The sequence below is a fragment of the Rutilus rutilus genome, assembly GCF_951802725.1.
Source record: "Rutilus rutilus genome assembly, chromosome: 17".
Classification (NCBI taxonomy): domain Eukaryota; kingdom Metazoa; phylum Chordata; class Actinopteri; order Cypriniformes; family Leuciscidae; genus Rutilus; species Rutilus rutilus.
This window is the reverse complement of record NC_140230.1, coordinates 14,810,705-14,823,206: the sequence shown is the minus strand read 5'-3', so window position 1 is coordinate 14,823,206 and position 12,502 is coordinate 14,810,705. Positions and strand designations below refer to the sequence as shown.

The 12,502-nt window shown below is 39.4% G+C and overlaps 1 protein-coding gene across 5 annotated transcripts in view; it reads right to left on the bottom strand.

Moving 5' to 3' along the window:
• The window catches only part of fhod3b (formin homology 2 domain containing 3b), a 174,914-nt gene that overhangs the window by 144,595 nt on the left and 17,817 nt on the right, over positions 1-12,502 (bottom strand). For all 5 annotated transcript variants that reach the window (XM_084435705.1, XM_084435706.1, XM_084435707.1 and 2 more), the window contains exon 3: positions 3,348-3,412. In XM_084435705.1, coding sequence (XP_084291831.1) covers positions 3,348-3,412 — 65 coding nt within the window. The remainder of the gene's footprint in view (positions 1-3,347; positions 3,413-12,502) is intronic.

Sequence of the window (12,502 nt, the reverse complement as noted above, 5' to 3'; positions counted from 1 at the left end):
AGGGAAAACTGCACGAGCCACGTGTGCTTGGCTGCAGTGCAGCACGCCACTAACTTTATATTGCTCGCTACAGACACACACTTGTCTTAAACACTGACTACCAGTTCCTGTAGACAACGGCAGTGAATCACTGAGACATTTGACTGTCGGCATGAAGTCTGGTCCACACAGAGCGGAGCAGAGATTAAGTCAGAACCCAGAAGACTGATTTGCCGATGGTTCCTTCAAGATTTTCCAATGGGATTTTATAATGTTTTTTTTTTTTTTTTCAGTTTATGAAATAAAGCTTGTGGTAAACATAACTTAGCGATACTTTGACGTTTTGTTCTACATTGTAACTGTCTTATCTAGTTTCTTTTTTTTAAAACATAAGCTTCAAATATCACATTTTCGGTATGGGTGGGTGTCATTTACATTGCAGAACATAATGTCACCACAAGCTTTATTTTACTCAATACTCAAAAAGCCCATAATAAAACTCCATAGGAAAATATCGATGAAACCAGGGGGTGGGGTTTTGACAGCATCCTTGCACCACACTGCAGATTATTCCAGAACTGCCTATTCAAAACTAAAAACTGCTGCTGTTGCAGAGCAAGTATCAAGACCAAGACTTACTACTGTCAATACATTCGCAGACACTGTAAAACTGCTGCCAAATAAAAATAGAAAGGAAAGTTGTAGCCACTGGAGAAGTCACAGCTAAAGTTTTCTGTATGTACGTTTTACAGACAATTGCTGTAAAACGATGGCATACTATTGGATACTGAGACATCACATTTTTATTGGGATGTTACTATTTACAAAAAAAAAAAAAAATACATGGATGGATGGACCCAGCAATTGTAGCAGCCTGGTAACTTCCAAGTGCACTGGTAAAACCAAATTTTATGTCCAACATGCATCAGACGGTCTACTGAGACTACAAATCACCAAGGTAACATAAACCCCTGAAGTAAGTTACATGCATACTACAATTCCAGAGAAACTACACAGTTTTTATCCTTAATGGTTTTTGAGGGTGCTGTCTGTGACACTTAATCCTTCGTGATGCATAGACAGCCGTAGCCGTCCTGCTTCCACACAATGACACAGATGTTAATCTGGGATAAGGCTTATGGAGGTAATGAAGCCTGATTCTGTCAACAGGGTTTAGGGACATGAGATAAACCATGAGATTGTGAAGAAATATACAGTAACTACGTAAGATAATTAATGTGATAGATGTTACATGATAAATTTTTGAGTGTTTTGAAACTGAACACACAAACTATAAATTAAGGGGGCGTTAACATGACACCGTTTTCAACGAAAAATGTACAACTTTTTATGCGTTTTGGCCGTTCATTTAAACGACAACAGTGTGTTGTCGTTTAAATGAACGGCCAAAACGCATATAAAGTTGACATTTTTTTTGTTGGGGGCCTGAAAATGCAAGCTTTTGAAAACTGATTTTAAAGTAAAGTTTCTGAAAACAATACCGTTATCTTCTCCATGTAAACAACAAAAACGCTAATTTGTAAAACACGGTGACATCATGCGCATGCATATAACATGTTCATGTCTATGGGCCCTATCTTGCACCCAGCGCAATTGACTTTGTACACTGACGCATGTATCATTCCTATTTTGCACCCGCGCAAAGCGGACTTTTCCCTCCACAGAAGCACGTCGGTTAACTAGCAAATACACTTGCGCTCCCGGGGGCGGTTCAGCGCAAAGAGGAGGCGTGTTCAGGCGCAAACGTTCCCTCATGCTATTTTGCAGGTTTAGAAAACAATTCCGCCAGTGACCAGGAAAAACCTAGTCTAAAGTCAGTGGCGCGTTGCGCATGTTATTCATGCTATTTTAAGGGCGCATGCTTGGCCATAATCAATGTAGCGTGTGCACAACGCGCATTACAATTTGATGCTCTCATCTACACAGAAGCAGCCGTTTTCATTTTTGCAAATCATACATTATTACTAGGAAAAATATTAGGTCTTGTAGGTAAGCCTAGGGCTTCTACGTATCCCTTTTCGAACAGTGTGATTATTATGCAAAAAAAAAAAGAAGAAAAAAAAAGGTTTTGTTTTTCTTGATTTTGTTTTATTTTTATTGATGGATATTTAATGTGTTGCTGTCTTTGGTTTAATTTATTTTTTAATTGTTCGAAATAAAGATTCCATTCATTTATTCATATTAATACACGAGGGAAATCATTGTTGTGTCCATGAAGATGTGAAAATAAAATAGGCATAAATCTAGCTTACACATTTAATCATACGCCCAAATTATCATACGCCTGTTTAACCGAAGCTAATTTGGGTGTGTTTGTTTCTCCATCCCCAATGTCACTCACTTCTCTGTGTTTTACGGCCGTGACGAGGACGTCGGTCTCCTCGGCTGTGAACCGCTCCTGGCGCGCGCCTGGCAAATCCGCCGTTATAATAGGAATCCGCTTAGAAAAAGCGCGCCTGCTCTTAAAGGGAATGTGAGATGTCGCTCTGATTGGTTTATTTCACGTTACGCCCAAACCACACCTATGAATAATGAAGCTACTTCAGACCAACCCCTTTTAGATTTGCGTCGGGCGCAAGAGTCATTTATCCCGCCCGGAAAATAGCAACAGCGCCGAGACCCGCCCACAAAGTTACTTGCGCTTTGCGGTTTGACACTTGCGTTTCAGATCGTTAAAATAGGGCTCTATATGCGCGTAGTGTTTCGCCAACTACTGGCCTGGCAGCATACAGCGTTTTAGTCGTTTTAATGTCCATGGGATCTGTGACATTTTGACAACATTTGACAACGTTTTGATCACGTTGTCGTCTGTACACAAAAAAACACAAAGGAAAAACTTTTCCTTTATTATCAGTGTCGTATAAACGTTCCCTCTTCAGCCAAAATGGAATTAAATTTAAAATGTTTTAAACTAGAATATGTTTTTTTCATATGTGAGTGTGTGTGTGTGTGTGTGTGTGTGTGTGTGTGTGTGTGTGTGTGTGTGTGTGTGTGTGTGTGTAGCATTACCCTGGCATTCATATAAAGTTGCTGCATTAGCTGTTTTATATTGATTGAGAAATCAAGCATGGAACAAGTTAAAACTAAATCATAAATGTTGCGGCGTGAGGGCATATTAACAACAGGAAATCTTTACCACACAGTAAAAATCAAGCAAGGGCCTCAGTAAGTGTAATTTACACATCCGTCATTCAACAAGCAACAAATGAGAAAATTATTCCTAAACAATCTGATGCAGCTAGAATCTGCTGAATGAGCAAGAAATTTAAATGGGTGAAGATGGAGTATTAAATGTTTTTCTCGCCATTCATAGTTCATTTAAATGAAAACAGTATCTAGTTACTCACCTATGCAGGCGTGGACTCTGACAGACAGCTGTGTTCTCAGGACGATACTGTGCTTCTTTCCTCTCCTAAGGAACAAACACAAAACCAAATTATCATAAAGCAGAAACCTGAATAAATAAGCAAAGTTAACAGGAATATGGTATAAAAAAAACACTTTTAATGTCTTTTCTGCGATTCACTTATTTCTCAATGCATAAAAACATCCTGTGAATTCATTTAAAAGATATTACTGAATCATTTAATGAATCATAAAAAATGTGATTAAATTACAAATTAATTGCATAATTTGTCTTAGGTAAAGTAGTCAGGCTACAATACTTATGTTGTGATATTTAAATTACTGGTTACATTTTTAACAAAGTAATTTTTCGGTTTCGAACTGGGGTCTCCACCGTGGGAGGCGGGCACGCTAAAAAGAACGCTAAAGACCACAGCATCTAACGTCAGTCGCTAGAGCGCCTCTTGAGATCAGGGAAGTGAGGTTTACACACACAGCTCTTACTGGCCTACGTCCATTTCACTCACCCCCGCAAACCTCACTCCCATCCGGGTCAAGGCACCAAATGTAATCAGTCCTCCTCGACCAGCTCCAAGCGGGATTCGAACTGGGGTCTCCAGCATGGGAGGCGGGCCGAAGACCCAGGTTCGAATCCCACTCAGAGCGGGTCGAGTAGGACTGGTCACATGTGCGTACATATGATGGTATTTTTAACCAGTTGAGAACTCACAAAGAGCTCCACCATTGCACACACTGCTGCAAGAAGACGCAGTTCTGACACCTGTACTGAACTGTTATGATCAACATCACGACTATGACGAGAAGAACCAGGTGTGCTTGAGCATTCATCTTGTGACATTACGTCGCGTTTTTGTTTCGTTTAGATGTCTTTGATCCATGTTGCATTCAAGCCGAACCGCACCAGAGTTCATTTGAAAGCGGACTGAGACCCATATTTTCAGCTTGTTTGGTGTGCACCAGGGTTCGGACGGCAGCCCTCGCACTTTTTCAAATGAACACCAGAGTTCGTTTTAATCTAACAAAACCTGCCAAGTGTGAACACACCCTAAAGTTTGAGTTGAAGTGAGAGAGTGATGCTAGATGAGTTGTCACAGGAGTAGGCTAAACAGCCTCATGTTATGATTGATGATTAGATAAACAAGCTCTCATTTGGAACTCCATATACAGGATAGGAGAGCATTTTGATAGAGCACAATGCAACCAGCCGTATTTATATACACTTGTGAAGGTGAATGTTTCACAGCACCTCTGTTTACATCAGTAGACTGATGCTGCGTGTTGCATCTGCTCTTATATTTAGGTTAAGTGATTTAAGATACTAAAGTCTTCAGGGAGCGGAGCCATGTGTGGCCTTGAGCTCCAAAAGACAGTAAAGACCCAGCCGACTTCCTGTGACCTACTAACTGCCAGGAGACTCAGGGGAAGGAGAAACTGGACAGACTAAGGGGGCGAAGAGAGCCCTGTTGTGAAGAAAGGGTCAGATGGCGTCCGGACTTCCCTGACCCCTAGAGCAGAGGTGGCTGCGGGAATGACATGTAGGTCACGTCATCCATATAAAGAGTGACAGACAAGTACGGGCACAGACCCAACCCCCTATTTTCCATAGATTATCAGGCCAGATGAACAGAGGAACTGTCTGTCTCATGAATAACTGGAAGTAAACACACAATGGAATGAGATGCAGCTGCATTTGAGTTGGAGGATAGATGAAGATGGATGGACGCTTAACGTTCAGCTTTAGAACAAGTCGACCAACCGCAATCCGTAATGACAGCGACTCTGTAGTAACATCCGTGTGGGTTGAAGCCTCCATTTACCAGACATGAGATAAACATGGAGTGGACAAGATGCAACACAATAAAGAAATGCAGCCAAAACAGAAACTCATGGAGATGGGAGAAAAGATATGATTTCTCTGGAAGATTCACTTCCTCAAACCTACAGCGTATGACAGTGCTTCCCGAAAGCAGGACGCAAAGAGTGAGACCTGTAAACAAATGTAGCATTGTGTGAGTTACACAATGAAAGTTTGATGGTCTAGCTGGCAGCATGCCACAGATGGGGGCATCTCCATTAGTGACTACCTACCAGCAGTCTTCAAAATGCCCTGCTACACGTTTAAAAACACTGTAGCGATATAGCACACAGACTTGAAGAGCATTGTTTAGGCCAGAGGAGACATGTATTCGGTAATAGTGTGTATCTCTAACATTAACATGCATGCTTGTATCATTGTGGACACTTTCAAAATACTTTCTGGTTCACATTTGATCTTACGATCATTTTTCAAATGTGCGTACAGTACATGTGATTTAGAGAACTTACGTAGGCACAAAAAAAGATCTTGAATGATCTTGAAACTGTGCTCAGCTGAATGGCATCCAATCTCCGCTTTGTAAACGTCGCCTAATTAATGTCATTAACACATAAAAGAGCACCAGTCAACGTCCAAATCCTTTTACTTGAAAATGGTGAGTGGCAAGAAGTGCTTCGATTTCCAAATACCTGCAGTACTCCGACTTTCTGCCACAAGGAAAAGTGCGTACGTCTGCTCGGACCCTGATTTGACGCTAAGCACTTTTCCCCATCAAAGACCGTTTTAATAAATATGAACGCTGGCGAGGATTTTAGTGTACGCACACTCTAAGATAAATCTGTGCGTGTTATTTTTAATGTGATGGCCAAATTTATAAATCCGGATATATATATAAAAAAATTAAGTCACTAACATTTGTCATCAAGAACAATAAAGTTTATCTTTAACATATTTTGTAATGTAATACAATGATAATACTGTATACAGTGATAAAAGTGTTAAAAATGTAACCAATTTGTCTAATAGGTTGTCTGAAAAAAATTCACGGCATTTCAAAATGGCCATTTTTCAAAATACAACATATGGACACATGCCTGGGCCAAAGACAGTATGTGTCAGCAAAGCTTTTACTAAAGGAACTTGACAGACAACATCATGCAACTTAATCTTTCTGCTGTTGAAGCTAATGAGTAACTGGATCTATTTCATAATGAACTTGCGCTTTCCTCACCAGTAACATTACCCTGGCTACTAACCATAACCTTACTCTACAGCACCCTACATGCTCATTATCGAATTAAACAGCAAGTCTATGAGATACCCAGAGGAATCCAGTTTTTGCATTTCTGGAGCAATCCGGAGAAAAGTGCAGGAGAACTGGATTCTGAGGGTGAAGCTGTATGTCTTGGCTTTACGTCTTGGCTTAATACTGTGAGAATTTCAGCGTGTGGGTGCCTGCCAAGCGACTACATGGCTGTGGATGGTCTAGCACATACAGTACGGCTGACATAGAGTGTATCATCCTGCACTGGTGTCCACGCCGTTTCCCAGAGCGCAGATCTGCAGCCGGATGACTCAGTCTTTTTCCACAGCTCACGGCCCAATGATTTGAGTTACCCAGACAAACGTGCCCAGCTTTGTGAAACAGAATAGCCCCTGCAACCTGAGATCTGTTTGGGGCCAAAAGGAGAAAGTGTCTCCAACATCGGCCACGTAACACCAGCCAAAGACACAGACAGTCTCATTTTGCTTATCCAAGACAAATTATCCTGACTTTACAATTTCACAACCATGAACAGACCTTTCACAGCCGCTCTGTTACATAAGAACACAAATAAAACACTGTTGCACTGACAATATCAGTCGATAAGCGAAGAATTTTAATTTGGGCATTGGCAATCTGCAACAAAGTTCTGTTAAATTGGAAGAACTTAAAATATATATAAATCTGTTACATAATTAATTTATCATTTACAATAATTAATGAATTAATCGATTAAAAAACACACCATTTAAAATAGCATTGGCAATCTATTATATTTTTTTACGAGTATGCTCCATTAAAATTTTAGTTAGTCCCAGTGCACACATTTCAGTTTAATTGTACCCCTTTAAAACTTTAACTTTTTGTTACAATCAGTATTATGCTTCCATCTTTTATATACATATAGAGGCAAGCTGCTGTTTAGTGCCTATTAAAGGGACACTTCACCCATTTGCATTAAGCTTTGTATTGTTAGAAACCCAGTCATATATTATAATAAACGTGGATTTTTCGTTCATTTTTCCCTGAGATGGGAGAAATAAGGATTTAAGTGTTTTACTTCCTGCTTATTATGACGTAAAAATCATCATTTTGCGTCATAATAAGCAGGAAGTCACATTTCATTGAAAAGTGTAGAGACTACAAACACTAGCTCCTCATTATTCCAGGGGGCGGGACCCGCTCACGCTACAGACCTATTACAGATCAGTAGGTGGGACTTCACTTTCTGAAACTGAAAGCAATATCCTCCATCTTGTTTGGAAGCTAAGCTAACAGGCACTGTGGAGCCAGCTGTGAAGATATGACAATAGCGGAGGGTAACGTTACTCAATATGATGTAGAAGAAGAGGATTTCGGAAGTCTGCTGCTCGAATCGGGTGTTTGTGGCTACCTTTACAAGCCACATTATAGCGAAGAGCAGCCGAGGCGGAAGACCTGCCTGTCGCGGACGAGAAGCCCAGACTGGCTCGAGTTAGGGCGGACTGGTGGCGCCGGTGATCTCACTATGCAACTACGAACCGCTACGAACACAGAGATAGAGTCCGTCTGCGGCAAAGAATTTCTCCTAGACGAAATCTCTGAATCAGACGAGGACACGGACGTTTGTGTTGTAAACCATCCTAGTTTCGCACGGTCGCACCGCATCTGACTGAACATCCCGGTAACGTTACCATGCAATAATTCACCATTTCGAAAGAAATACAAATGAGGAGTAATTCATTAATGAGTTCGCCAAATAACTAACGTTAGACATTTTGTGTGAAATGAATTTCAAGCTCCGGTTGTAGGTAGCTAGCCTTATGGACGGATGAGTGATTCATATGCTGTTCTGGATTAGTGGGAGTGGCTTGCGCAGCTGTGCAATGTGGTGCATTGTGGGAGTTGTTGTCTTTCATACAAATGCGTCCTGAAGTTACTTTCTTTCTTTCCTCGGTCAAGAAGGCACCAAATTCAAAATTTATTTTACATTTCGACTACATATATGACCCACTTTCAATGAAGATCAATGTTCCCATGGGTGAAGTGTCCCTTTAAAGATACAACAACATTGAGTAAGGGAAAGATTATATCATGAGTAGTCATCCCAGCACACACAGACATTTCACAAACAATTCTGTACAACTGGATAGATACAAACAAAATATGTTCTACTCTCAAAAATTAAAAATTTAAAAAGTGTAGTTGCTGCCTGAAAATAAGTTTGGTTGACAAAGTGAAAGGAAAATAAAGTGTTAGCAGTTATTAAGCAGACAGTTTCCAAAGGCAGTTTTACATGTAGAAGCAAAATTACTTCTAGTCAGTAGAATGACTAGAAGTGGTACCATAAGTTTCAATCTACAGTGAAGCCCACTGCATGTTTTAGACCAATTTGAAATGAATTACTCATGTTTAAAAATCATGTTAGAAATATATCCTTATTACACCTCAAACAAAGTATTTTATCGGAACAGTTTGTCCAACTACAAAGATTATCACTACAGTAGCTGCGTTTCCCTTCAAATTGCGCAAATTGAAAATATGCCCAATGGAAGCATGTCAATGTCGCAAAAACTCCCATATATTGCAAAAAAGTTTTTACGCTCGCATGAGGTGTTTTTTCAAGCAATTTGAAAAAGGAATATTTCGCAAAACTGCAATGGAAACAGTTTTTCACATTTACAGGTCACCTGGCGTACATAAAAGTCAAATATTCTTTAAAGAAGGCATGATATGTTTGGACAGAAGAAAAGACTTATGGGAATACTGGATTCTAAACAACATAGAAATGCCACAATTTATCAAGACCTTGAAGCAGATGGGAGGGAGAAACACCCAGAAACACCTCATTCGTGGCTGCTCCCAAGTATAAGGTGCTTTCCTTGCCATTAATGCTTGGATAACACGCCTACATCTCCTTCGATTAAAAATACTGGCTAGTGCGGTGACTGTGATATACAGTACATAAACCTTCGAATATGCGTTGCCATGATTTTTGGAATGACTTATCACGAGAGGAAATTTTTTAATTTTTAGTTGCATAACATCTGTTAATGGAAACGCCATCCTTTCGCAATAGTTTATTATCAACATTTATAAAATATCGCAAAAGTTTTGTGCAAATCTGTAATGGAAATCAGGCTACTGGATCATCTGATTCACCCACCTCCCAACTCTGACCTCCGCTTCAATTCCTCACAACCTCATTTCCATTTGTAACTAATTAAATACTGTATAGTGTCTATCCTGACTAAAGTCTCTGGCAGAAAGAGCAAGTGAGGAGTACTGTAGATTCAGGACCCTGCTCTGGCAAATGAATGAACAAACCTAACCTCTGCAGGTTAATCATCACAACTCCTGAACAGACCATCATAACAAATGCTTGTCTGTAGGGAAAGTTGAAGTTTAAAGCAGTATCAGACCTCTGAGTTGAACTAGCACATCGCTCTACTCTTTATTTACTCCCAAGTGTCTTATAAACCCTGATCCCGGCCCCATGCAGTCTCTCCTGGGTCTGTGGAGTTTTAACATGCGGACTCTAACCAACTTTATTTGACTGTTCACTACCAGCCTATTTATGGAATATCACACTATGAAGTCCCATAAAAACACAAAGGGAGAGAAAATTTGAGAGGAAGAAAATTACAGAGAGAAGACCCATTGTCGACAGGTAGCGTTTACCTCCTTGCCCTGCATACTTGGACCCTGTTCAAAAACAACCAGTTGCCTATAGTGCAATTAACAGCAGACTATACAGGGCCTCCTGGAACCGATATGACTCAGCAAATAAGCTAGAAATTAAGGTTTCCGAGCACCTAGTGCCTTTAAGGACGAGCACTTCTCAGTGCAAGAAGGAAGCACTTATGTATTTCTCAAGACAAAAGGACAAAGTTCACAAAAAATTAAGGATTTGACATAATTTCCTTGCTCTTGTGTCATTCTTTCTTAAATGGAAATCAAAATGGGAAAATTTGAAGACCTTTTTCCATGATCTTTTCTATGTGATTACAATTAATGACTAAAGTTTCTAAAAGGACACAAAAAGCACCATGGAAGTATCATGTGATCCATATGTCAATGAAAATCTTGGCATGACCTAGAACTCTTGAGAGTTCATAACAGAAGTAGCAATATCAATTTTCTGAATGAATCATTATCAGACCTTTACAATTAATCAGTTAATGACAAATCAGTTGTTCACAAAACTAAAGATTTTAGAAAAAAATAATAAGTATACAATATTTTTTTTAAATAATTGTTTTTGTTAAATGTAATGGTAAATATTCTTTACAAAAAAAGTAAACATTACAGATTACTTTTATAGTTTAGATAAAGTTTAGTTTAGATAAATATTTCTTTTAGTTGATATTCTTCCAGGTCAATTACAAGTTTTAAAGGGATACTCCACTTTTTTCGGAAATAAGCTCATTTTACAACTCCCCCAGAGTTAAACAGTTGAGTTTTACCGTTTTAGAATCCATTCAGCCGAACTCCGGGTCTGACGGTACCACTTTTAGCATAGCTTAGCACAGATCATTGATTCTGATGAGTCCAGTAGCATTTCTTTCAAAATGACCAAAGAGTTTCAATATTTTTCCTATTTAAAACTTGATTCTTCTGTAGTTAAACCGTGTACTAAGATCGACGGAAAATGAAAAGTTGCGATTTTCTAAGCCTATATGGCTAGGAACTACTCTCATTCCAGCGTAATAATCAAGGAACTGTGTGGCTGTACCATGGGTGCAGCAGGCGTAATGATATGACGCAGCGCCTGAAAATAGTCCCCAGCTCGGTAACTTCTTCCAACGTGACCGGGACTAAGTTTGTCTAACCTATTAGACCTATTTTCAGGCGCTGCGTCATATCACTACGCCTGCTGCACTCATGGTACAGCCGCACAGTTCCTTGATTATTACGCCGGAATGAGAGTAGTTCCTAGTCATATAGGCTTAAAAAAATCGCAACTTTTCATTTTCCGTCGATCTTAGTACACGGTTTAACTACAGAAGAGTCAAGTTTTAAATAGGAAAAATATTGAAACTCTTTGGTCATTTTGAAAGAAATGCTACTGGACTCATCAGAATCAATGATCTGTGCTAAGCTATGCTAAAAGTGGTACCGTCAGACCCGGAGTTCGGCTGAATGGATTCTAAAACGGTAAAACTCAACTGTTTAACTCTGGGGGAGATGTAAAATGAGCATATTTCCGAAAAAAGTGGAGTATCCCTTTAACAAAATGTTACTAGAAAATGCTAAATAATCATTGTGACATATACCAGAGATGAATTTGCAACAAGGTTCAAAGCAACACAGAAAACCGTGGAAACCTGTTTGGAAACAATTATTTCTGCAGTTCCATTTCGTGCCACTAGTGGTGGTGGAATTACACACTGCAATGTGTTTTTATATTTTATTCATATAAACTGTATGTGTAGCTGGAAGCATCCTAAATATGTAAAAAGCTGTTGAAGGATTATCACTAGGGATGCAATAATATGAACATTTTGGACCATACCGATAACCGATAATTCTTTGTATCTGAAAGCCGATAACCGATATATTAGCCGATAAATCTAAATCCAATTTTTTAAATAATTTTTGAGAGCCTGATTACAAAAACAAGTCTCACCATTAAAATCCATGACCCAAGAACACAATTATAATGATGTTATCATTCTAATTTTATGAAGCTTATATGACAGATTCGCATGTTGCACTTAACTGTATTTTCTTTTTTTGAAGTGATTCCAATCATATTTCAAGCAATTCAAAACCATCATGGGGAACAGAGTGCGTATCTGAAGTGTCTCAGATAACATAAAAAATTAACATATATCGGCCGATACCGATAATGGTGCATCCCAAATGATCACCTGCCAATCTATTCATAAGGCTCTCAAAAGACCGGGATCATAGAAACACATACACGGCACCTCAGTGTTTCCACACTTTCGACCTCACTTCCTCTGCCTGCCATTTACTTCAGCAATAAGGGAAAAATCCAGTGGTCCAGCTGAGCAGCCTCCTACCCCTCTATCCATATAATCCGCACAAATATTTGAAGCGTTCCCATTAAA